Source organism: Echinops telfairi, unplaced genomic scaffold, assembly GCF_000313985.2.
Source record: "Echinops telfairi isolate 266 unplaced genomic scaffold, ASM31398v2 ScPeMD7_2;HRSCAF=8, whole genome shotgun sequence".
Taxonomy (NCBI): Eukaryota; Metazoa; Chordata; class Mammalia; order Afrosoricida; family Tenrecidae; genus Echinops; species Echinops telfairi.
In genome coordinates, this window is record NW_022103898.1 from 4692040 (window position 1) to 4716267 (window position 24228).

Sequence of the window (24228 nt, forward strand, 5' to 3'; positions counted from 1 at the left end):
CAGAACACGGCAGCTTAGTGAGGGGACTCCCCTGAGTCTAGTTTACAGACTGAGAGACTGAGGCTCAGGGAGGGGCTCAAAGAGAAAGTGCAACCCTGGCGTCCAGGCTTGGGTTTGAATTCAGCTGTGTGACCTTAGGCAAGGCCTCAGTTTCCTCCTCTATCACGTGAACCAGAAGAATAAACATCTGTCCTGGACGATGTAAGGAGGGTGGGGGGACCGCGGCTCCTAGACGCTGGGCATTGACAGGAACCTGGTTTTCGAGAAGGGCATCGTGCTTGGTCAAGTTGACGGCCAGCGGCAAGAAGGGCACAGTGGCTGCAATCATGGGCTCAGAGCGAGCTGCGGCTGGGAGGAGGGCGCAGGCCCAGCAGTGGCCGTCCGTTCTGTTGACACCCAGTGCTCTGCGTCAGAACCAAGTGACACAGCAGTGTGCGTCTGGGTGGCCCTAGAGCTCAGTGCTGGGCTGCTCACGGAGACCAGGGGAGCTCACAGCCCCCTGAGGTACCGCAGAAGGGAGGCGCCGAGTCTGCTTCTGGATGGTCCCAGTGTGGAGCAGGTCTCTTCACACATGGGGTCCACTAAGCGGGGACTGACCGGTGTGCTCACTGCCCCTCGCCCGGCAACCACAGGAGACCCTGAGCACCGCTTCCTATGGCCGATCGTCAGATAGGGACAGTGGACCGTGGTAGGCAGACCCCAGCCCATAGCCCCCATACCTCCCTAGGGTTCCTGAGGGCCAAGGGCCTGGGCTTGGAATCTGAGCGGCAGCTACTGTCTCCTTCCCTCCCCCCCTCCCATCCCGAGACAGGCTCCACAGGGCTGGAGCGGTGGGGGCTGCGGGTGGTGCAGGGGAAAGCCCCAGGGCCCCTTTGTGGTGAGCAGCACGTGGGAGGCACCTGGCACAGCCAGGAGGGTGGCACCGCCCCCTCCCTGGGGCCCTGCCACCCAAGTGCAGGGCTCCTTGAGCCAGCTGGGGAGGGTGGGGCCGCCTGCCACCCTCTCCTCTGCGGGGAGGGCATCCTAGCGGTTGCCCTTCTGCCCGAAGCCCACTCCCCTCCCTGGCCCCTTGCCCAGAGACCATGGCTCAGGGCCATCCTCACTGCATGGCGGAGAAACTGAGGCTCAGGGATGCCATCTGTGCAGCTGCGTGGGGTTTGGGTCTCTGAGACTCTTCCCGGGAACCTCCCCACGGCCCCTTGGAAGAGGCAGGGGGCCCCCTGTGGCTGGTGAGTGGTGAAGCTGGACCTTAACTGGTACCCCCGGAGGCAGGCATATGGGACAGGGGCTGTGTGGGCCCCTCCCTGAATTCAGGCCTCAGGCAGGCCCACCAGCCCCAGGATGCCTCAGGACTGTCCAGCTACCCACCCCAGAGTGGGCGCTGCTGGGGGCCTCCCCAACCACCCCTTCATCACCCCCTGGAGCTCACGGGCACCCCCTCGGGAGGACAAGGGCCTGGGGTGCAACCAAGGAGGCCGGGGCTCTGGGGCTCCCTGAGGTCAGGCTGAGCTGGTCTTCTTGCTGAATCCGAGTCCCTGGCTCTCTGTCCTCATAGTGCCCGACTCTTGTCTCAGCCTCTGCTTCCGGGAGCCCCCCCTCCTTGCAGAGCCAGACTTGGGGACAGAGCTATTGACACCCTGCCCTTTCACTGCTCCTTCCACTGCTGGCCAGCCATTGGAGGCCCCCAAATTCCTGACCCCTCATCCCTCAGACTCCGGACCCTGGAATGATTGGTGTCCCCACATCGCCAGGGGGTCTGCTCCTGCCCAGGCCTCCATGACCCACAGACCTGAGGGAGCTAAGGCTTCATCCCCTTCTGCCTACCTCTCGGGAGCCACGGCCAGCACGGCCCCCCACAGGACACTACACAGGACCCCTCAGCAACTTGCTCCTTTGATCTCCTGCCGGCTGGCCTGACTGCTGGGCTCCCCACCCAGCTGATTGAGCAGAACCTGGTGCCCTGCCGCTTCACCCCCTCCCCAACTACACCGCCTAGTTTTTACCCCCAAGCATCTCCCAGCTCCGCCTCCTGTCCCAAACTCACGCACCACCACCACTCTTGGCCTGGCCCCTTCCTCACAGACTCCTTGCTTCCCCTGCCTGCCATACTGTCCTGTCCGCCTGTCTGTCTTGCCTGAGCTCTTCCCAGCAGGGGGAACTGCTCAGGCTGAACAGCCGCCTGTGTCCCTATGCCCAGCACTGAGCACAGTCTTCCTGCCCAGACCCCCAGGGCCCTGGCCGTGGCTTCTCTGGTCTCCATTGTATGGCAGCAGAGACCCCTGACCCACCTGCCCGGCCCTGCCGCCTGGGAAGCCCGACCCCATTCCTCGGGCAGTCAGTCCCCTTTGCTTAGAGCAGCAGTTCTCAACTTGTGGGCTGTGACCCCTTTGGGGGTCGAATGACCCTTTCACAGGGGTTGCCCAATTCATAACAGTAGCAAAATTACAATTATAAAGTAGCAACAAAAATAATTTTATGGTTGGGGGGTCCCCAGAACACGAGGAGCTGTATGAAAGGGTCATGGCATTAGGAAGGTTGAGAGCTACTGGCTTAGAGTAATCTGCTTCAGCCCGGCCCCACCCAGAGGCCCTCACTGCCCTCCATAGTCCGACTAATGCCCCCTCCAGGAAGCCCTCTCAGATATGTCTGATAAGATCATGGTTATCAACCATGAGTTAATAGCTGGGTGGTCACTTCACGTGTCTTGCCCACCCCCGCCTGAGTGGCTGCATAGGGAGGGCTGGGCTGTCCTGAGGGGGCTGGGGGAGCATGTGAGCTGGTGGAATTAGAAACCCTGACCCGAAGGATGAGGGGGGTGCTCCGGGCAGGGCTTTGGGCCTGGGGGAGACGTAGTGCTGAAGGGCTCAGATCAATGGTGCACAGGCTTTGTTCACCCCATCCCCCTCCACCCGCCCCCCTGCGCCCACCCCCCGCCACCCAACTGCAGGCCTGCACTGAGGCCCTTCCCATCCAGGTGTCACTGCTTCCACTGGCCTGCATCCCCTCAGCCTGGCGACTGGGCTGCTGTCTTCCTCCCAAACCTGCAGTGGCTCCCTGCTGCCCCAGCTCCTAGCACTAACTCCTGCCACTCCTCTCCCCAGCTTCCCACCTCAAAGCTAGAGCTCCAGCCACACCTGGCCCTCCTCTCTCTCCCACCTCCACCTCAGCCCTAGGTCTGCCTCCTGAGGTTGGCTGCGCTTATGAAGCCCTGGTGGTGGCACAGTGGTTACATGGTGCGTTGCTAACCCCAGGGTCAGCAGTTTGAAACCACCAGCTGCTCCTTGGGGGAAAGATGAGGCTCTCTACTCTCTTAAAGAGTTACCGTCTCAGAAACCCACAGGGCGACTCTACCCTACCCTATGCACTATGAGTCAGAATCATGCCCTACTAGGGGTGTGAGGGGTGCCTTTTCTACCCCTCCTTGACCCTTTGCTGCCACAGTGAGGCCATAGCCACCCCAGGTTCCCCCCCACCCCACCCTCCCCACGTGTCTCATAGCCCAGCCACCCTGGTAGAGCTCAGCACCAGGCACCAGGCTTCTGTGCACTTGGCTGGGAGGTGGTAGGCCAGGTGCTTCACGAGGCACCAGCTGGACATGGGGCCAAGCAGGGAGGCAGTCACATCCCGGCGTGCTGGGTGCCCCGGGCCCAGGATGGGAGCTGTGCCAGGAGCTGGCAGCCAGGTGCTCTTGGGGGCGGCCAACCACTGATTGGCCGTGAGAGGGGGCCTGGCCGAGGTGGGAGGGAGGGACAGCCCCTGAAGGCTGTGCTTATGACCTTGGCCTCTGCCTAATGCCTCCGAGCTGAGAAAACCCAAACCAACCTCCCTGCCGTCCAGGCAACACTGACTCACAGGGACTCTGTAGGGCAGGGTAGACCTGCCCCTGTGGGCTTCCAAGACCATTAATTCTTTACAGGAGTGGAAAGTCCTGTCTTTCTCCCACGGAACCCACGGAGTGGCTGGTGGTTTCGAATGGCTGACATTTCAGTTAGCAGCCCAATGTGTAAAGGAACTTCAAAAGGAACAAGCCAACCCTGGGTGCAGAGTTCAATTCCTTTGCCTGACCAGTGCCACCGCTTGCATGCCTCCACGGTCAGGGAGTTCACTACTTCCCAGTCTCTCAATCTTTCATCCAGTGACTCTGGGCTGCCTTTGCCCTGATCCTAGACCCTGGGCACCAGCTGCTCTGCCCCCTCTGGGGTTGAGGCCCTACCTGGGGTCACCTTCCGCTGACCTGGTGCTCCAGGGACACTGGGGTGGTTCAGGGCAAGTGCCCAGGTCAGGCCAGTGGCGGAGGGCCTCCCAGAGGCAGGGACAGGGGCAGCAGGTGAGCCAGGCCAGGCTGCAGAGAAGGGTCCCAGGTGAGAGGGACAGCATGAGTTAGGTCCCAACAGCAGAGAGGGTTTGCCAGGATGGAAGGGAGTTGAGTTCTGCAGGAGGAGGAGGGACTGAGCGGGACCCCCCCAGACCCTCACACCCAGACCCTCCTGCCCCTGCCCAGAGCCTCCCTCCTCCCCACTGTCCCATGTCCACCACACTTGATCCTGCCCCAGCCCCTCTGGGCTGCACGGACCACGGCACCCGGCCTCAGCCATGATGGGGCACAGGGTTGCCCTGATGCTGGCTCACGTGAGTGCCAATACAGCTGGAAGCTGCCCCCAGCCCTTTACTCCGGGGGTGTCGGCAGCATGGCCTTCACCAGTGGGGCCCACTCACCACTCACAACAGGGCGTCAGCAGAACTGGTCAGAACCCAGAAAATCAGAGGTTCAGAGGGGCACCCTGGGTGTCTGGGGAGTAAGAGAGGGTGACTCCAGGACCAGTGCCTGCTGGGAACCCTGCCTGGGCCTCTGCCAGCCAAGCCCAGGAGCTGCATCCCTTAGACTCAGGAGCACTGTCCCAGGGATGTAGGAGCACCATCCCGGGGGTGTAGGAGCACCATCCCGGGGGTGTAGGAGCACCATCCCGAGGGTGTCGGAGCATCATTCCGGGGGTGTCGGAGCACCATCCTGGGGGTGTAGGAGCACCATCCCGGGGGTGTCGGAGCACCATCCCGGGGGTGTAGGAGCACCATCCCGGGGATGTAGGAGCACCCTATGGGGATGAGGGAGCTCCGGACTTCCTAGCTGGGCAGTGTTGAAGTGCTGGGGCTGAGCTGTGCGTACGTACCAGGGACATCCTATCGATGGTCAGAGCAGGTCTTCCCTCGCAAGGTCCACAGCAACATTCTGAAGGACAGCGACCGGCCAAGGTCACTTGGTTTCACCCAAGGTCGAGGGGCCAGCACAGAACCTAGCTGACGATTCCATCCCCCAATCAAGGTGGGGGGCAGCCCTGAGTAGGGGAGCAGCATGGGGCAGAGATGGACTGGGTCATTCAGCATGCACGCATTGATTGCCCACTGTGTGCCGGCGGCCTCTCCATGCTGGCCAGCTCAGGCGTGCTTTGGGGTCCACTGGGTGAGAGGACCTAGGGGTTGTTCAGGGGGCCATGGCAGAGCAGGGAGACCTATAGGCACCCCCGTCTTTGTCCTGTCTGCCTCCCCATCCCAGTGTCCAGCCTGAGGCAGAGCAGAGTGGGTGTGTCCAGGCTCAGAGGTCCAGGGAGCCAGACACACGTGAAGGACGGGTCTGAAAGGCTTTGTGGGAAGGCAGAAATGCCAGGCCTGTTGGGGGCTGCGGAGGCAGAAGCTTCCAGGCTCCAGGTCACTGGAGGCAGCTCTCACTGAGGCTGGGGACCAAGGAGGTAGTCTTGACGGTCCCCACCTCCCCGACCCCCCGCCCCACTGGCCCCCTCCATGACAGGCTGAGGGTCTGAGAGGGTGATGGCCTGGCCCCTGCCCCCCAGCCTCCCACAGACCCCTCTGAAGGGCCCTGGAAGGCATCCAACATGGGGCACTCCTACCGCCTCGCAGGGGGCTGGGGGCCGAGGGCCCCGTGAACCGTGGGCTAGCCTAGGCTCTCAGAGTTGGGACTGGGGCAGGACACGGCACCTTCCTCGTAAGGTCTCTGGAGAGAGGGCTTGGACACCCCCCACCACAGTCTCTGTGGGGAAGGCCTGTCTGCCTCAGGCACCCCTGCCCTGCCCCTGGGGGTCTTGTCACTATTGCTTGCTGCCTCTGGCGGCTCTCACTCTGGTTCTAGAGCTGAGTGACTGAACCTGACGGCTTTGTCCTGGTGGTCAGCGCCTCGTCCACTTCTGTCACCACTCAGGCCTCGGTCCCCAGGGCCTCACGTTAGGCAGCTGCCATATTTTCAGAAAGCTGGCGACAAGGGAGGGGACACCTGGCAGAGATCATTAATGAGAGCACTGTTGGAGCCCAGGCCCGGGGGGGGGGCACCCCCAAGCTGTGAGACCCACCAAAAGGCCAGACCCAGGCCAGGTTCAGCCCGGGGACGCTGCCCCTGGCTCTGGCCCAGACTGCCCTGGCGCATGGCCCTGGCCTTGGTGCCCCCACACCCATGAGGGGGCTGCGGGTGACAGCAGCTGCCCAGCTGGAGCCTGGCCGGCCTGTGGGGGCTGCTCGGCAGTGTGTGAGGCCTCCGCTGGGTCGGAACAAAGGCCCCGGGTGCACGGGCGTGCTGGCGTGTTCAGACCTGGCACGACTTCTCCCAGGGCTCTGTTTATGACAACGGCAGGGGAGGGCTTAGAGTGGAGACACTGACTCAGCCGAAGCGGGGTGGGGGCCAGGGCAGGGCTGTGGAGAGACGGGAGGACAGAGAGGGACAGAGCACAGAAAAGGACAAACAGAGAGGGGCAGGGAAGGAGCGGAACAGAGGGTGGGGGGCAAACAGAGAGAGCTTCAGAGAAGGGCGTCCAGAGAGGGACAGAGGAGGAGAGAGAGGAATAAGGACAGAGAGGGAGACAGACAGACAGAGGGATCTATAGAGACCCACTGAGAGACAGAGAGAGAGAGCTAGGGGCACAGACAGACATGAAGAGGGGGCACAGGGTAGCACGCCCACACGCTCACATAAGTACCCACACGTGGTACTGAGAGGCCAGTGGTCACCTGCCCACCCCGGCCGCAGACCACCAGGCTCTGGAGTCAGTAGTTAAACAGTCCCCACCTGGACTCCTTCCCAGGCCCATCCCTGTTGCGCCCTCCCCTGCCCCAATTTGCTTTCACCCTGCACCCCTCCCAGGGGCTGCTGACATCACCCCCACCCAACAGTTGCCGGAACTGAGGCGTGGGAGCCTGGCCCCCACCACCCCGCACCCCACCCTCACCCAGCCTAGCCAGATGGGCTTGGACCCAGGGCTCTGACCCCCGTGCTAGGCTGGCCGAGGCCGAGCCCATGGGGACTCTGGATGGCTTTCTCTGAACGGCACACAGAACGGTATCGACCCCCCTTCTCCCCTCCCTCTGAGCCCATGTCTGACCTGCTCTGTGCCCTGGGTCAGCTCGGGCAGGGCAGGGGACACTAAGAGCTGGCTTCAGGTCACAAGGGGAAGATGGGCGCTCTGAGCCAGGCAGGGGCATGGGCACAGGGCCTGTCAGGATCCTGTGTCCAGGGGTCTCCCCAGGGCACCAGCCAGGGGCAAACTCGCTGCCCTGGAGCTGATTCTGAGGTCTAGAGACCCGGGAGGGAGAAGGAGGACAGAGTGAATGTCCCGTAGAGAGTCCCCCGGCTGACATCTTGACTGAAGCAGCCAGTTCCGTCTCTCTCCTGCAGAGCTAAGTTAGAACCACCCGCCTTCATGCCAGCAGTTCAGTGCTCAACCCGTGGGGCCACCAGTTCACCACAGTGACCCCCAGGGCTGGGGGTTGGAAACAAACCAACCTCACTGCCACGAGTGGATGCGGACACAGGTGAGCCTGTAGAACAGGGGAGAGCTGCCCCTGTGGGTTTCCCAGATGGTCACTCTTGATGGGAGTAGCAAGCCCTGTCTTTCTCCCGAGGGGCGCCTGGTGGTTCCCAAATGCTGACCTTGCGGGTTCCCGTCCAACGTGTCACCGCTGCCAGGGGTTGGGCAAGGCTGGGGCATTTCTCCCAAGCACCTGACTTGGGCACCAAGCTGCTTCCTGTCCCCACTCCTGTCCTTCAGGTCCCTTCAACCCCCTGGTATAGGGGGCCCTCTCCTCAAAACCCCCCCCCAATCCACTCATGAGCTCCCATGGGCAGCCCTGGGTCCAGGTCCAGGGTTCCTTTCATATTCCTCTTACCCCAGCCCCATCTGTCCACCTGCTGACCCACTGGGTCCCCTATCAGACTGTGGCCCCAGGCTGACCAGGGCTCACCTCTACCCCCTGACCAGCCCACCCCTTTTTTATGGATCTTTACAGCAGCCCCCTGTCCCTCGCCCAGCTGGTCTCCCTGCCCCCTATTCATGGAGTACAGTCTAGACTGCTCCCCAGGCCTGGCATGTTGTGACCCCTGAGGACCACTGCCCACCTGATCCCCCTTTGCCATGCGGGGAACCCCACACATGCCTAGATGGCTTCCAGGACCTGAGCAGTGCTGTTCCCTCGGCCTCGACACTGTTCCCAGTGACTTTGAGGTTGCTCTGCTTCTTGACATTGTCTTTCTTTGTTTCACTTTTCACTTCTCATATTTGTCGTTTGGAATAAGCACAGCGAGCAGAGCACACACCAATTCAACAATTTCTGCCTGGACAACTCAGGGACGTCCGCTGATTGGACAACCCTTCCCATCTTCCTTGTCCGTGTTGCTCCACGCCCCCCCCCTCCACCCCCCAACGAACAGAAGACCACTACCCACCGGGGCACTTATCTAATCTTTCCAGCTCCGGTATCAGCCTGGCCCTATGCAGACAGATCTCAAAAGATCACAGCGCCTGGCACACATCCATCTTAGTGAAGCTAGGCTGGTGGGTGGCTCTCGGAAGACCTCAGGGGAGGTGTTTGGGTGAGGGTGTGAAGGCAGCCTCAGGGTAATAGTGAAAGGCATCGCACTAGTCCCTCCTGTGATTCACTTCTCTTGAATTCTGGCCCCGCCTTCTGCATCCCTTCCCCAGCGGCCCTCCCACCAAGCCGGCCCCCTGGCCCCTCTGTGGCTCCGATCACTGAACCTCCACTTGCACTGTTTGAAGACTGCAGCCTGGCTCCGCTGCAAGATCAGTAGTTTGAAACCACCAGCTGTTCCTCGAGAGAAAGACGAGCCTTTCTACTTCTGTAAACCGTTAGAGTCTCTGACTCGCACAGGGGCAGCTCTACCCTGTCCTATGAGTCAGCATCAACTCCATGGCCGTGAGTTTGAATCTGGCGGTGCAGTGTTGGGCTCTAACTGCAAGGTCAGCAGTTCGAAGCCACCAGCCACTGCAAAACACCAGCCAATCCGTGGGAGAAAGAGGAGGCTTTCTACTGCTGTAAAGATTTACAGTCTTGGAAATCCACAGGGGCTGTGAGTCGCTTATGCATTGGAATCAACTCGATGGCAGCGAGTTTTGTCCTGTTTGCTGGTTTGACCAGTATAGGCTTGTCCATAGGGGTTTGGTGATGCGGGGACAGTCCCAACCGGGGCTCTGAGCTCTGATCCAATGCTGCAGTCTCCCTATCAGGTCAGCGTGAGCCCATTTCCCCTCCCCTTGAAGCAAAGCCCTCATTCATCCTGGTGGGCTTTCCTCTGTGTGTGGTCCCCAGAGACCCAGCCAATGACAGCTCTATAGTGGTGACATCTCAATAGCAGCTTTCGGAAGATCCGTCGCCGTGTTTCTCACATTCGCAGCTACACACAGGTCAGTCCAATCGTACTGCGGCTGACTGGTAGAAACCTTCAGGAGAGACAAAAACATCAACAGGCGAAGCTGTTGCGTCTCAATATAATGTCCACCTAGGTCCATGCCCTTCCAAAGGTGGCCTTGCCGGCTCTCTTAGCCCTTCCGGAGGGACTCTGCGCTTACCAACACTGCAGCTTGTCCCCGAAGGACTCAACGCATGGTTCTTCCCCATGTTCTTGGAGTTTAGAGAACTGACCAACAAAAAATGAAAACAAACAAACAAACAAAAACCCAACAGTCTGAAGGAGCAAGATCAGGGATTGAGGATGGTGGGGTGAGGTTTGCCAGTAAATTCTCACGGGACCGCCCCACTGCCCTTGAAGAATGAGCTGGTGTGGTGTCGTGATGGGAAAATCTTCCCAGGAGCCACTTTCCAGTGCCTAAAACTTCTTCCGAATAAGCTCCCCTGGACCATCCTACATCCTTCTAGAAAATCTACCAAGATAAACCCTTTGGAATCTTCCAAGGCAGTTGCCCAAACCTTCCAAGCTGACCTCTCTGCTTGAATTGAAGAGGCCCCGTTGATTCCCTGGGAAGGCCACTGGTCGGATTGGGTGTTGTTTGGGTCGTGGGGAGGTGGGGAGTCCCCAGTGAGATGAAGACACGCGTGTTAGTGAGAGAACTTGTCTTCAGCCGCCCACTGATCAGAGAAGACATGTTTAAACGCGTGTCATTGGAAAGAAAGCCCATGCCAGTGCGAGCGGGCACCTTAGTAGCAGGACTTTTGGATTTGACCTTGGACAACCATCGGGACAGTCCATTGTCAAACACTCCCATTCCCCAGAGAAGAAAGCCCTGGCTGTCAGAAGTCACCCACACCTCCCCACGCGGTCCCAGGCAACGCACTCCCTAGCCTACTTTCGGTCTCGTCCATTGCCCATCCCGGCATCCTCACATCCACCAGCTCGCGTAACACAAGGCCATCGTGCCATTCAATCAGCAGCCAGTTTTCCAAGCCCACTGACCGGCCACGTGAAACAGGTCCTTCCTAGGGATCACGAAGGAGCCCTGGTGGCCTAGTGGTTATGTATTTGGGCTGCGGTCCGCAAGGTCGGCAGTTCGAGACCACCAGCAGCTCTGAGGGAGAAAGACGGGGCTTTCTAGTCCGTAAAGAATGACAGTCTTGGGAACGCACAAGAGCAGTTCCACCCTGTCCTGTAGGGTCACTATGAGTCAGGATTGCCTCGATGACAGTGAATGGTTTTCTTTTCAGTATTTATGGCTCAATCCCATTTTATGCACCCAACTCTCCTGAAGGCTTTCCTCAAAGGCTCGACTCTTCCTCAGGCATATGTTAAGAGCCCTGGCCATGCTGTGGTTATGCGTTGAGCTTTCGAAACCAGTGGCTGCCCCATGGGAGGGAGATGAGGCCCTCTACCCCTGTAAAGGGTTACAGCCTCAGATCCCCGCAGGGGCAGTTCTACCCTGTCCTGTAGGGTCTCTAGGACTCAGAACCGACTCGATGGCGGTGAGATGTTTTGGTTCTGACCTGAGGGGCTCCGTCACGTGCCACTGGTTCAAGCACCTTGGGGCTGGAACATGGAAATGCTGTGATGAACATTTGTGTACACGGTTTCAGGCGGGTGCTGCCTTCTCCTGTGATGGCTGGTCGGGGGCCCCTAAGGCACCGTGCCACGTAGGCACTGTGTGGACTTGGTGCATGTGCTACTCTCTGTTCTCCACAACAACGAAGTCCATGACACGTCTTTAAAGCATAACACGAACTCCAAGCTCACTGCCATCGAGCTGAGGCTGACGCATGGCAACGCTATAAGACAGGGTAGAAGTGCCCCTGTGGGTTTCTGGGAGTAACTTTTTACAGGGGGATGTGAGGGGATTGGGGGCCTCTGACACCTTCTGGTGACACTGTGGGCTTCCTGTTTGAGCCCCCCCCCACACCCTACCAGACCCACGTGTGCTGGGCTGGGTGCTCAGTTCTGTGAGGGACCCCCCAGGGCCATGTGCACCTGGAATGGACATGTCCTTGCTGCCCACTCCCAGCCTGCCTGCCCTCCGTATTGGCCCTCGCCAGACAGGGCCCACCATCTCCACGAGCAGGGCTCCGGGCCTCTGGACGCAGTCTCCCGGGCTGGGAGCTGGGACCAGTCCCAGGGCTGCCCCAGGGGTCTCCATGGAGTCAGGGGTAGCACACTTGGCCCCAGCCCTGCCATGGGGGGGGTGCATATGAGATTAAGTGGGGCACCCCAGGAACTCGAGCTACAGGGAGCTGGGCCTGGGAGCCGGAGGAAGGCTCAGCCTTTGGCGCTCGGGTAGACACTGTGCAGCAGGCTGGGCCGTGCACAGGACGGAGTCCGCTTGCCCTGCACCCACATGCAGGCACTCTGTGGAAGCAGGGAGGGGTGGGGGGGTGCGGAGGGGTGGAACCCAGGCCAGGTGTGACGTTATCTCAGAGGCCTGGGGAGCCAGATGGCTGCTGAGCCACAGGTTCGAGGTTGCTGTACCTGCTGAAGGCCAGGCTTCTACCTGTGGCTCTCACCCCAGGCCTGGTCCATACAGGGCCCCGGGGGGCTTGGGGATGGAGCCAGGGGTGCTCGAAGACTCTCTGGCCCCACCCCTGACCCCATGTCCTGGTGACAGGGAGCGTGTCCTCTAAAATGGGCTGAGTCGTCTTCTCTCACTGTCTGGCCCCACCTCGCCACGGTAGAGAAGGACACAAGGGTTTGGCTCATTAAAGCCAAATAAAAAAGGAATAAGCAGGAGCAGCCGATGGCCGATGAGTAACTGCTTGGGTGACTGAGGCAGTGTGGAGGGCGGAGCACGGGCCAGGGAGAAGCGGCGAGGCCAGGGAGAAGGGGTGGTTGGCAGGCTCTGGTCCCGAGTCCCTGGTGAGCCTCTGTTCTGGGCACACCACACCTGTCCTCGATCAGGCAGCATTGGGGACACTGACTTGGCCAGCCAGGCCCCTTGTGTGACTCACCAGTGTCTGATGCCACCCGTCCAAGGACGTGTGCCTGCCAGCTGGCCTCTTGGGCCCAGGTCCTTCTCCTGCTGCCAAGGCTGCCCTCTGCTCCTATCTCAGGCCACTTATCCAGAGAGGGCCAGCCTGGGACCCAGGCTCCAAGGACTGAGTTCCAGGTCCTTCGCCCCTCCCTCGCAGGGCCGCCCCCCTTCCAGACTTGCCACACCCTCTAACCACTGGTCCCATCTCCTCCCCATCTGGGGAGTAGCTGAGCACCCGAGGTCTGGTTGTGGTCTGCTTGGACCTCGGTCATTCTGAGTGGCCCCTTTGGCTCGGTCATTCTGAGTGGCTCACTGTCCTGCCTTCTGACAGCCAGACTTCCAGACTCCAGTGTCCAGCCAGCACTTGCCATGACCACCAACAGCTCCACCAACAGCTCCACAGGACTGCTATGAGCACCCACACTCTGCCCACCCTGCATCCACTGCCTCTGACAGCTGGTTCTGACCTCAGTCAGCACCACCACACCTTTACTCCGTGCCTCTGGGTCTGCAGAACCCACTGCTCATTCACACTCGAAGTCATGCTCATTCACTCACTCACTCACACACACAGGACCAGTACACACAGTCACACTGAGGCACACTCATTCACTCATACACAGCACACACACTCATTCACTTTCACACACTCACACAGGACCAACGCACACATTCACACTCATTCACTCACTCACACACATGCTCATTTATATATGAACAGCACACACTCATACTCATTCACTCTCTCTCACACACACACAACACATACTCCCTAATATGTGCTCACGCTCACTCACTCGCAGAAGTAGTGTGGACCCCTGTGGAGATTAAGGCTCCCTCTTCCATGAAGCCCTCCCAGCCCCTCTGAGGGCCTCCCTCACTCTCCTGGCTCCCTGCTCCCCACCCTGGGTGCTGTCTGGCATTGAGCGGGTGCTGCTGATGCTCAGAGTGTGGCTGGGGGAGGGGCAGAGAGAGGACAACCCACAGGGCAAGGCTGGCAGAGCAGGGCAGCTGGGTGACCAGCACGGAGCTCGCCCTGCCGCCCCCACCCCACCTCTCTTGGAGGAGGAAAGGAGGCTCCGTCCATGCAGGCTGGTGCTGAGACCCAGGCCTCTCTCCCCAGAGAAGGCAGGCCCGAGCTGAGGGCTGAGAGACGCAGCCTCACGCAGCGCAGGCCTGGCTATGCGTGTGTAACAGACCAACTCTGCATCCTGGGGGTCAGCTCAGTGCCAGGCCCCCTGACTGCAGCGCCTGCCGGCTGTACTCAGCCCCACGCTCAATGAGCCTGCTTGGTGTGGGCTGGGGACCGGATGGGCTCAGAGCCAGGGGAGCCCAGGGCCACTATGCTGGGGGCCTGGGCTCCTTCCTCATTGAGGGGACCTGAGACCGGCCCAGGGCTGTGAACAATCAAACATTCACGCCAGGGTTGGAGTCCCTGGGGGTGAAAATGGTCGGTGATTCGAACCCTCCACCCAGGAGACACGACAGACAGGCCTGGCAGTCTGCTTCCCAAAGGTCACAAGTCGAAGGCCCAGAGACAGCAGTGTCCTGTCCACAAGCTCTGAGCCAGAGCCCACTTGGTGGCAACTGCACAGGACTTTGGACCCACATGGCGCCTGGAAGTCCCTCCTTTCCAAGGGCTAGCACCGGTGGAGGGTCAGGACCAGTGAGAGGCATTCTGGGACTGGGGAGCTGGGACACTGAGGGGGGTCTGAGATTACTGCCTGGAAGAGGCAGGTGGTGAGAATTTGGGCACCAAGGGCTACAGACGAGGACACCCCAAGAGGGCTGTGAGCCAAAAGGAGGGACTAGGGTGTTGGTTCGGACGGAGGGGGAAATGGCCAGGCTTGCACTGCAGGCCGACCGTCCCCGGCTCCACTGTGGGCTCGGTTCTTCTGGCAGACGGGAGCCAATGAAGGTTTCAAGGAGAGGCTCTGCCCAGGGCTGCCCGCCCATCTGGACCCCAAGCCCGGGCTGGGGAGGGGACACTGAGGGAAGCATTGGAGGTAGAAACGGCGCTCCATGCAGGGCCCCTGCTGTGGGGCTCTGCCTGGGCTCCTAGCTGACTGAATGGGGGGCTCAAGCCTGGAGAGGGCCTCCCTGTGTGCCCCGTTCACATCTCCATGATCTCGGGGGTCCCCTCACAGTCCCCACAAATGCTCCTTCATCACGACCGTGGATGGGGTCATGGGGGAGGAGATAGAGATCCACACCAGTCCTTGGGGACAGGACACCGCTGACAAGGACTGCCGGTGGGGGGGCGGGGGTGGAGGCGCGAGGGGGGGCGGTGTCCGGCAAGAGAGAGGGCTGGCTCTCCGGCAGTCTTTCCAGGCAGGTGGGAGTGCTGCGGCTGTTCCCACTGCTTCCCGCACTGTCCACAGAACCTGGTCGTGCAGGTGATCGCCCGGGGTGACACAGCCCCGGGCAGCAGGGCGCCCTGTGACTCATCTCGCGCCCCTGTCCCCGCAGGAAGCCGAGAAGCGGCCTTCACCTACGCCATCACCGCGGCCGGCGTGGCGCACGCCGTCACCGCCGCCTGCAGCCAAGGCAACTTGAGCAGCTGCGGCTGCGACCGCGAGAAGCAGGGCTACTACAACCAGGCGGAGGGCTGGAAGTGGGGCGGCTGCTCCGCCGACGTGCGCTACGGCATCGACTTCTCCAGGCGCTTCGTGGATGCCCGCGAGATCAAGAAGAACGCGCGGCGACTCATGAACCTGCACAACAACGAGGCCGGCCGCAAGGTAGTGCGCCAGCAAGGGCGGGCCAGCCCCCAACAGTTCTGAAGGGGGCCCCCCACGGCTCCCATTTCATAGGTGGGAAAACTGAGGCTGGGGTGCAGAGGAGGGGGTGTATCCCATGTGGGTGGGTGGCAGTTGGGTGCAGACAGGGACTCTGCCCGTGATGGGTGGTGGCCAGGGCTGGCCTTTGGCCGAATGGGCTGGACGTGGTGGAGGTAGAGGGACGCCCAGGGAGGGTCGCCACGGGGAAGAAGCCTGGCCCGCAGGCCAGCCCCGCCTGCCGGCAGCGAGATGAGGCCCCAGATACAGGCGGGGAGGAGCAGCCGCCCTGGCGGTGGCGGCAAGATGGCCGGAGATAGGGTGGCAGCCGAGCAGAACGCTTGGCTCTCAGAGCTGCTCCCTGCCCCGGGGGTAGGGGGGCTGCACCCTGGGCGCCAGGGCCCACAGGCTCCACAGGTGTGGGGCCCACTCACCTTTCCAGGTGCAAAACACCCCCCCCCTCACTGCTATTGAGTCTATTCTGATGACCCAGTAGGACAGGGTTGAACTGCCCTTGTGAGTCCCCGAGACTGTAATGCTGTGTAGGAGTGGAAAGCCTCATCTTTCTCCCCCAGAGCAGCTGATGGTTTCGAACTGCTGACCTGGTGCATAACCACGATGCCACCAGGCTAAAATCCCCTCAGCCTCTGGGGCTGACACATTCACTCCAAGACCCCCCTCCCTGCTCCTTCTGAGCCAGACGCTGGGCACAGGGCTCAGGGGAAGCTCTGCCCAGCAAGCTCCCACTGGGTCCCCATGGGGGGCATGGGGCGCTCTGGGTGGGATGTGCCTGCAGAGTAACAACAGACAGACTGGAGGGAGAAGAGCTGAGGCATGCAGGAGTGGGCCAGGAGACCCCTCATGGGGGATGCCAAATGGAAACTCAGGCCTGGACAGACAGTGGCCCCGGGGCCTGTCTCTGGAGCAGTGGTCCCAGGCCTGTCTGAGGCTGGACTGGCAAGAACTGCCCCACGGGCCTCCCCCCTCTCCCCGCCAGTCTGGTCTGCCCCAGGGTCTGCCCAAGCGGTGGTTCAGGAAGGCCTGACTTCGGTCTTTGAAAGGCAGTTTGGTGTGGGAGGAGCCTGGGGGAGAGACACACAGGTAGACTCCGGGGAAGGGGCTTGAACGCACCGCATCCCTGGGGATCGCTGCCCCACCCACCTTCATTGGCTCACTCTTTTCTGGGACCCATTGTCCAAGCCGGAGCTTCCAGGCTTTGGGGAGCGGGACTCATGGTGTGGAGGGGCCGAGGAGGCAGGGGCAGAATTCCAGTTTTCTGGCCATGGTGTCACCCCTTGTCTGGGGCCTGGGCCCCGGGCCTCCAAGACCCTGTCAGGGAGGAAGGGAGGGAGATAAGCACCCCCCACCACCGGGGACCCCTGCTGCAGGGACCCAGCTCCCCATACTGTGGGGGGAGGGGATATGCAGCCTGCTATTGGGGGAGGGGAGGCCCTGTTCAGGGCTTGCTGAGGCCAGCACAGGAGGGCACCCCATGGCTCTGGTGAGAGTGACGGGTGACAAATGACACCGGGTCTCGTCTTTAATCAGGCCTCACTTCGATCCGGGTAAATGAGTACCTGGGGTCAGGGCTGGCACTAGGAAGCAGCCCTCTGGGGCGGGCAGGGAAAGCTCAGTCCTGCAGAGCCTCGAGCTCAGCCCGGAGGTGCTCCAGCTGGTAGCAAGTGGGCCTCGCTGGCCCCCACCGCCACCCCACCCAGCGTCCAGACCAGCTTCAGGCTTGCCTTGTCGCTGCTGTCACATGCCTTTAGTCATCTCCTCCTCCTAGCGGCCTCACATAACAGCAGAAACACCCCACTGTATGTCCTGCACTACGGCCTGGATGGGGACGGATGGCCCACCCTTGCCTTCTTCAAAGCCAGCATAGTTGTGTTCAAACTGCCCACCTTTCATTTAAGCCTGGTACCACCAAGCCTCATTAAAAAAAATAACTCACTGCCATCGAGTCAATTCCAACTCACAGAGACCCCACTGGACAGCGTAGAACTGCCCCGGTGGGTTTTATGAGAATGTCACTCTTGACAGCAGTAGAAAGCCTCATCTTTCTCCCTCAGGGCCACTGGTGGCTTCGAACTGCTGACCCTGCAATTAGCAGCCCAATATGTAGCCGCTATGCCACCAGGGCTTATTAGATAGCCATAATTAAGCACCACCTGGATGCCAAGCCCCATAGGAGAGAGTGGGGAGGGGGCCAGCACTTATTAAGCACCTCCTGCTGTGGGAGTGAGTGCCTGGGGCTCAGGGGCACATGTGGTTAAGCATTCCCTGCTAACCAGATGGTTGAAAATTGGTGTGCACCCAGAGGTGCCTCCGAAGCAAGCCCAGCCATTGAAAACCCCACTGAGCTCAGCTCTGCCCCCACAGATGGAGTCACAAAAGTAGGGGATGAATGTGGGGGCCGCTGGGTTGGTTGCTGAAGCAGGTCCACAGACTGGGACCCCCAGGGGTGGGGGAAAGTGCCCATCCTGGGGTGAGGGTGAGAGGCAGCTGGGCTGCCCAACCCACTGAGGCAGTCCCTGATGGGTGGTGTGAGGGCAGCCCGAGAACTCAGTCCCTGAGTAGGCGCAGAGCTGGGCACCCACTCCCTGCGTCCTGCTGCCAGCGTCTCCGTTTAACGGATGAGAAGACCGAGGCCCAGAGAGAGGAGCCTGGCACCAGCAGTCACAGGGCGGGAGGTGGTCCCTGGGCAGGACCCCAGGGTCACTGGGCCAGCAGGGATTAGCAGAGGCTGTAGGAAGGGTGTGGGGAGCCTGGCCGGAGGTGCTGAGGGGAGCTCTGTTCCCACAGGTCCTGGAGGAACGCATGAAGCTGGAGTGTAAGTGTCACGGCGTGTCGGGCTCGTGCACCACCAAGACGTGCTGGACGACGCTGCCCAAATTCCGCGAGCTGGGCCACCTGCTCAAGGAGAAGTACAACGCTGCCGTGCAGGTGGAGGTGGTGCGCGCCAGCCGCCTGCGGCAGCCCACCTTCCTGCGCATCAAGCAGCTGCGCAGCTTCCAGAAGCCCATGGAGACGGACCTGGTATACATCGAGAAGTCGCCCAACTACTGCGAGGAGGACGCGGCCACGGGCAGCGTGGGCACGCAGGGCCGCCTGTGCAACCGCACCTCGCAAGGGGCCGACGGCTGCGACACCATGTGCTGCGGCCGCGGCTACAACACGCACCAATACACCAAGGTCTGGCAGTGCAACTGCAAGTTCCACTGGTGCTGTTTCGTCAGGTGCAACACCTGCAGCGAGCGCACCGAGGTCTTCACCTGCAAGTGAGGGCGCTGGCGCAGGGCGCAGGCGTGGGTGCGGCCAGGGCCGGGCCCCGCCCCGCCCCGCCCAGGGACCGCCCACGGACAGGCGAGGGACCGCCCATGGATAGGCCAGAGACCGCCCCGCCCCGCCCAGGGACCGCCCACGGCCCGCCCACGGACAGGCGAGGGACCGCCCATGGATAGGCCAGAGACCGCCCCGCCCCGCCCAGGGACCGCCCACGGCCCGCCCACGGACAGGCGAGGGACCGCCCATGGATAGGCCAGGGACCGCCCGTCGTGCGACCAGGGCCGGCCCCACGCGCCATTTTGCACATCCCTCCTTGCCCCTCCCCTGCCTGGGGGGAAGGTGGGTGGAGGAGGTGGGACCCCGTCCCAAGAGGACACCAGCCCCATCTTCACGCTCCCCCACCCCCACCCCTGGCCCCCAGGAGCTCCTCCCTGCCCTCCGGGCCACCTCCTGCAGCAGGATGGTGGCCTGGGACAGAGGAGGAGCCCAGCACTCAGCTCTCCCGCGCCTGGGACATGAGCGCCACTCGCAAAGGGCTCTAACGGATTGACTTCCCCATCTTTCCGGAGGCTGAGCTCCACGCCCCGCCGGGCAGCAAGGGAAGGTGCCCCCGCCAGTTCTGGGAAAAGGTTCTTGCCTCTTGCTTCCTTCTGGCGTGCAGGTGACCAGTGCAGCCGAGTGCATCTCCCACCCACCATCCCACGCTTGCTAGCTGGCTGGTTGGATGCCTTCCATCTCAAAAGTCCCTGCTCCAGGTCCCCTCGCGCATCCACTGCCCAATGGGATTGTGACCACAGAAGCTAGGGGTGACAACATGTATTTAGGGGGCGGGTACACACTGTTGAACCCACGGTACCTGGAAAGGGCATCTCAAGGACACACACACACCCTGAAATGTGACATTGAAAGGACTGGGATGTCCCCTCCCCTGCTTGGTGGCCTGGATACTCAGAGGCCCCACCAGCCAGCCACACTCAAGACGGACCCCCAGACCGCTGGAAGAAGCTGAGGCGATTATTTATGTTTTCTTTGTTTCTCAGGAGGGGACTGGGCACTACCCAGTGGCCAGTCCTGCTCTCCTTGGCTAGTCCTTGGCCACCCTTGCTGCTCCTTCGCCCTCTTGAGCTGCCCCCCTCCTGCCAGGCCCTCCACCCCCTGCAGACCTGAAGCCTGGGGCCGCCTCCGGTCCCAGCAGCTCTGGTCCCAACACCCACACTAGCTGGACCCCCGGCACCCTCCTGGGCAGGCTGTGTGGGTCGGGTGAGCTGGGCAGGCGAGGGGGCTGGTGGCGAGGGGGCTGGTGGCGGATGCAGCCCCCAAGGGGCTCTGAGGAGGCATGGCCAAGGTATACTGGACCCTCTCCACCTTTCTGAAAATTGTCCCAAGCCAACTGATGTCACTGTGACAGGTTCCAGGTATGCTGTGCCCCCTCCCTAGTGTCCTGCTGGCTGGCACCCTGGTTTACAGAGTCCCCCCACCTGGTGCCAGCCTGACCCCTGCAATGGGGGCAAGGGGACTCGGGGATCTCTGATTCACTGACAGATGGGGAAACTGAGGCCTAGAGACCACCCCCCCTCACAGACCCTTGGTTGTGAATGGGAACAGGCATTCTGACCTATCAGGACATGTTCTGGGGGCACCCAGGGAGGCTGGGCTCTCCCCCTCATGCCAGACCACTGGGGGTCCCCAGATTGCTGCCCTGCCCAGCCCTGGACTTGCTCGCCTACCCTCTAACCCTGGCCAATGCTGAGAAAGCTGGCCCCGGGCTCCGAGCCCTTCCCACGGGCCTCCCTTGGAGTCCTAACAGACACTTGCTCTGCAGCTGCCTCCCCGGGAGGAGCCCTCCCCTGCCCACCCTAGATTGAGTCTGACTCACCCCATGCCCGGGAGAGGGAGGAGGGGCAGGCCTCTGCTCAGGGTCCCTCCCTAAGGAAACGGAGGTGTGGGGGAGTCGCTTAGCCAGGAGTTTGCAACGTGCTTCCAGTACACCCTTCTCTGCCCTCACCCGCAATGTAGGGTGTTTTTTCCAGCAAGGCTGGTGGCAACAAGCCCAGTGACCCCTGTCTGGCCCCTGGCCCCCCAAAACCCAAGGATGCCCCCCTCAGTGGCTGTCCTGGGGGCCTCCAGGCTGCAGTGAGTGTTCCCATCCCAGCCCTGTCCATGGGCCCAGCGTCCCCAGCCAAGGAAACTGGTTAACTTATATTGTTATATATCGTCGAAATGTCTATAGTGTCTTTTAAGTTATTGTGATCTACACTGGGTACGGGAGGGGCAGGGGGTGGCCAAGGCCGCTGTCCCCCAAGCCAGATCCTCCTTCTGCTTGAACAACCTCGGGGGGCCCCCAATGCCACCGAGTCCCTCGCACTGTCCCTCAGCGGCCAGGGGCACGGCCTCTGCCCCTGCTGAGACCCCGCCCTCCTGCACCAACCTGTCAGAACGAACGCTTGCCCTCTGGTTGGGGGGGCAAAGGGACCAGGACGATTGTGACTGAGCGCTGTCAGTAAAGGGTCCCCAGTGGGGGGGAGGGGGTCTGGCGGGCTGTGTCATGGCCCACCCTGCAGGGGCTGCTCAGCTCAATAAAAGCTGGAACCAGACCTGGTGTGCGCCTTGTCGGTGCCCTTGCAGGCCTGAGGCCCCTCACACTGAGGCTGAGGGCAGGCTGGTTCGCATTGGGCCTTGTGGTGGGGGGCTGGTTCACACTAGGTCTGGGAGGTGGGGGCTGGTTCATACCGGGAATGGTGATGAGGGGCTAGTGCACACTGGACCAAGTGGTGGGGGGCTGGTTCACACTGATTCTGGGAGGTGGGGGCTGCTTCAGATTGGACTCAGTGGTGGGGGTATGGTTCTCATTGGGTCTGGGAGTGGGGGGCTGGCTCACACTTGGCCTTGGGGGGATCTAGTTCACACTGGGCCTGGTTGGGGGTGGGGCTGGCTCACACTGGGCCTGGGGGTTATTCTCTCTGGATCACCAGGGTCCACTAAGGACAAGCCTGAGCCTGAGTGTCATGAGGGACATCCTTTCCGACCAGGACAGCCCTTGGACTTGGGGCTGGCCCCGCAGGGTCCCTCCACTCTCAGATCCACCCCGGACACTTCAGCCCAGCAGAGGCTGGGGCTCCACCTGACCTCAGGCCCCACCTGGCCATCCCCACCCCCCAGGGGCCACTGGAAAGCTGGGATGCTGGCGAGGGACAGGGCAGCAGGGATGGGGGTGGGGATGCTGGCGAGGGACAGGGCAGCAGGGATGGGGATGGGGAGGCTGGGAAGGGCCCCACTTATCAAGGCCATCATTTCCCTGGCCTCAGGTTGCCCGAGGGTCTACCACTGGGTGACTCCAGTGCCCCTGGCTGTCCCTAGTTCCCCGAGGCCCACGGGCCTGCAGGGAGGCTGAATGGCATTCCAGCACAGGGCCGGCAGGCATGCAGTGGGGCCGGTTTGGCTACTGCCCGCTGTCCCTGGTATTGGGTGGAACGGCTGATCAAACAGCCCCCATCTGCCGTGCCCATCCTGGCACACATGGAGCCTGGCCCCAGCCCGATCCCAGGCCCTCCAGCATGACTGTTCCGAGGGACGGGTCCCTGAGCACCTGGGAACCCTACACAGGGGTCTCTGGCTCCATGGCCATGGTGATGGGTGCCCCTTGGCAGGGAGGGCAGGAGGTGGGCATGCAGAAGGTAGCGTGCTGGCTGGTCTGAGCCCAGGCCTTGCCTCACCTGGGCTCCGTTGACCAAGGCAGGTTCTGGCCACCCTCCTCCCAAGGCGGGGCCTCAGTTTCCCCATGTGCAGCCGACAGGTGGCCCTGCTGGCAGGGCTGGGCAATTTGGCAGGAGGCCCGGTTCCCCACGAGACGGTAAGGGAATCCGAGTGGTGGCTGCGGCAGAATGCCTGGGTCCGGCTACTCCCACAGGGGCAGGAATGAGGAAGGAGCTCTGCGCGGCTCAGGCCCCAGGCTCAGACTGCACTGGGGTCTTGGCTGCAGTTCAAACCCGCCAACCAGCCCAGCCCCGGCCTCCCGAGTCCCTGTGCATCCTCCAAGGGGCCCCTGTCTTCCTGGGGCCAGGAGCCCACACTGCCCAACTGGCCTGTGGTTTCTCCGGCCCCCTGCCTCTAAAGTCAGTGTTGCAGAGGCAGACCCGGTACCCGCCCCCGCTACCCAGCCACCCTCGCAGGGGCTTTATCTCCCCACACGGGACCCTCTCTCGCCACTCTGGTCTTTACACACCAGGTTCCTCCTAGCACCCACATGTACGCAGGCTGTTCCCTCCCCGACCTGTGGTCCTCGCTCCACTGTGGCGAGCAGACAGACAAAGTAGATGGCCATGCAGTGTTCCTGGGCAGAGTCCAGCTCTCCCCGGAGGTGGGAGGTGGCCAGCGTTGAGAATTCTGGAAATGTATCTGCCATGTCCCCTCATTCATTCATTCACTCAGTCACTCCTTCAAGCCCCCAGCAGCCCCCAAGACTGCGGTGGTTCTCACTGGCCCTACCTCCCCATGGCATTGCGGGCAGCCTGCTGGCTAAGGAAGGGCTTTGGCAAGAGGCTCCGTGTCTCTGGCCTCTGTTTCTTCTGCAGAATGGGTTCAAGAAGGCAGGCTTTACCCGGTACTGCCTGGTGGCCCTCTGCCACCCTCTGCCCAGCCTGAATGTGTGCATCAGGATCTGCCATGCCTGCCATGCCTAGGGCTCTCCCCAGTCCCCCAGATGCTGGAGGAGGTCAAGCTCCGGGAAGTTGGGCACCCTACGTGGCAGAGCAGCTGTCTCATGGGGTGACTCCATGTCCCAAGGCTTCTGTTTTCCTTCCCCCATGGAGAATCCCCAGCCCCTCCACCTGTCCCCAGACTTGCCTAAGCCCCATCCTCCCAGCCTCTGCTCCTGAGTGCCCTCACCCTGGGGCATCCTCTCCTCCTGGCCCTCAACCACAGCCCCTCCCATGAGGCCTACCCTCTCCAGGCTCACCCTCCCACCCTCTCCCACCTGGCTCACCATCCCATGGTCAGGCCCCCCTTTGCTGGATTCCCTCTGCCTCCCAAGAATGCTAAGGCTTCTCTGAAGATTGAGCACCACCCCTAGCACCCCCACACAGGGCACGGCCCTGCTCCCCCAAACCAGCAGCCCTGGCTCCACTTTACAGATGGGAAAAGTGAGGCCCAGCGAGGCCAAGACCCCCTGAGAGGCCACACAGCCAGGCTTCATCTCAGAGTCCCCAAATCAAGGTCCTTCTGTGTGGTGTGATCTGCTTGAAGGCAGACTGAGGCCTGGGAACCTTGTCCCAGGCCATGCAGAGAGTGAGGGATGGGGACAGCTAAGGTGGGGCTTAGAAAGGCCATGACAAGTGACACTCCAGCACAGAACAAGAAAGACCAGGTTCAAGAGCAGCAGGCAGGATCTAGGTTAGACAGCTGGCACACAGCTGACTCCCAGAGCTGAGAGGCTCTGAAGGGGGTGGTGAGGAAGAGGCGGGGGG

General features: G+C 61.7%; 1 protein-coding gene across 1 annotated transcript in view; it reads left to right on the forward strand.

Moving 5' to 3' along the window:
• Positions 1-18763, forward strand: part of WNT7B (Wnt family member 7B) — a 42164-nt gene extending 23401 nt beyond the window's left edge. The window contains exons 3-4 of the mRNA XM_004700221.1: positions 15171-15442; positions 18284-18763. Of these exons, the coding sequence (XP_004700278.1) occupies positions 15171-15442; positions 18284-18763 (752 nt within the window). The remainder of the gene's footprint in view (positions 1-15170; positions 15443-18283) is intronic.
• Positions 18764-24228: the final 5465 nt, after the last annotated feature.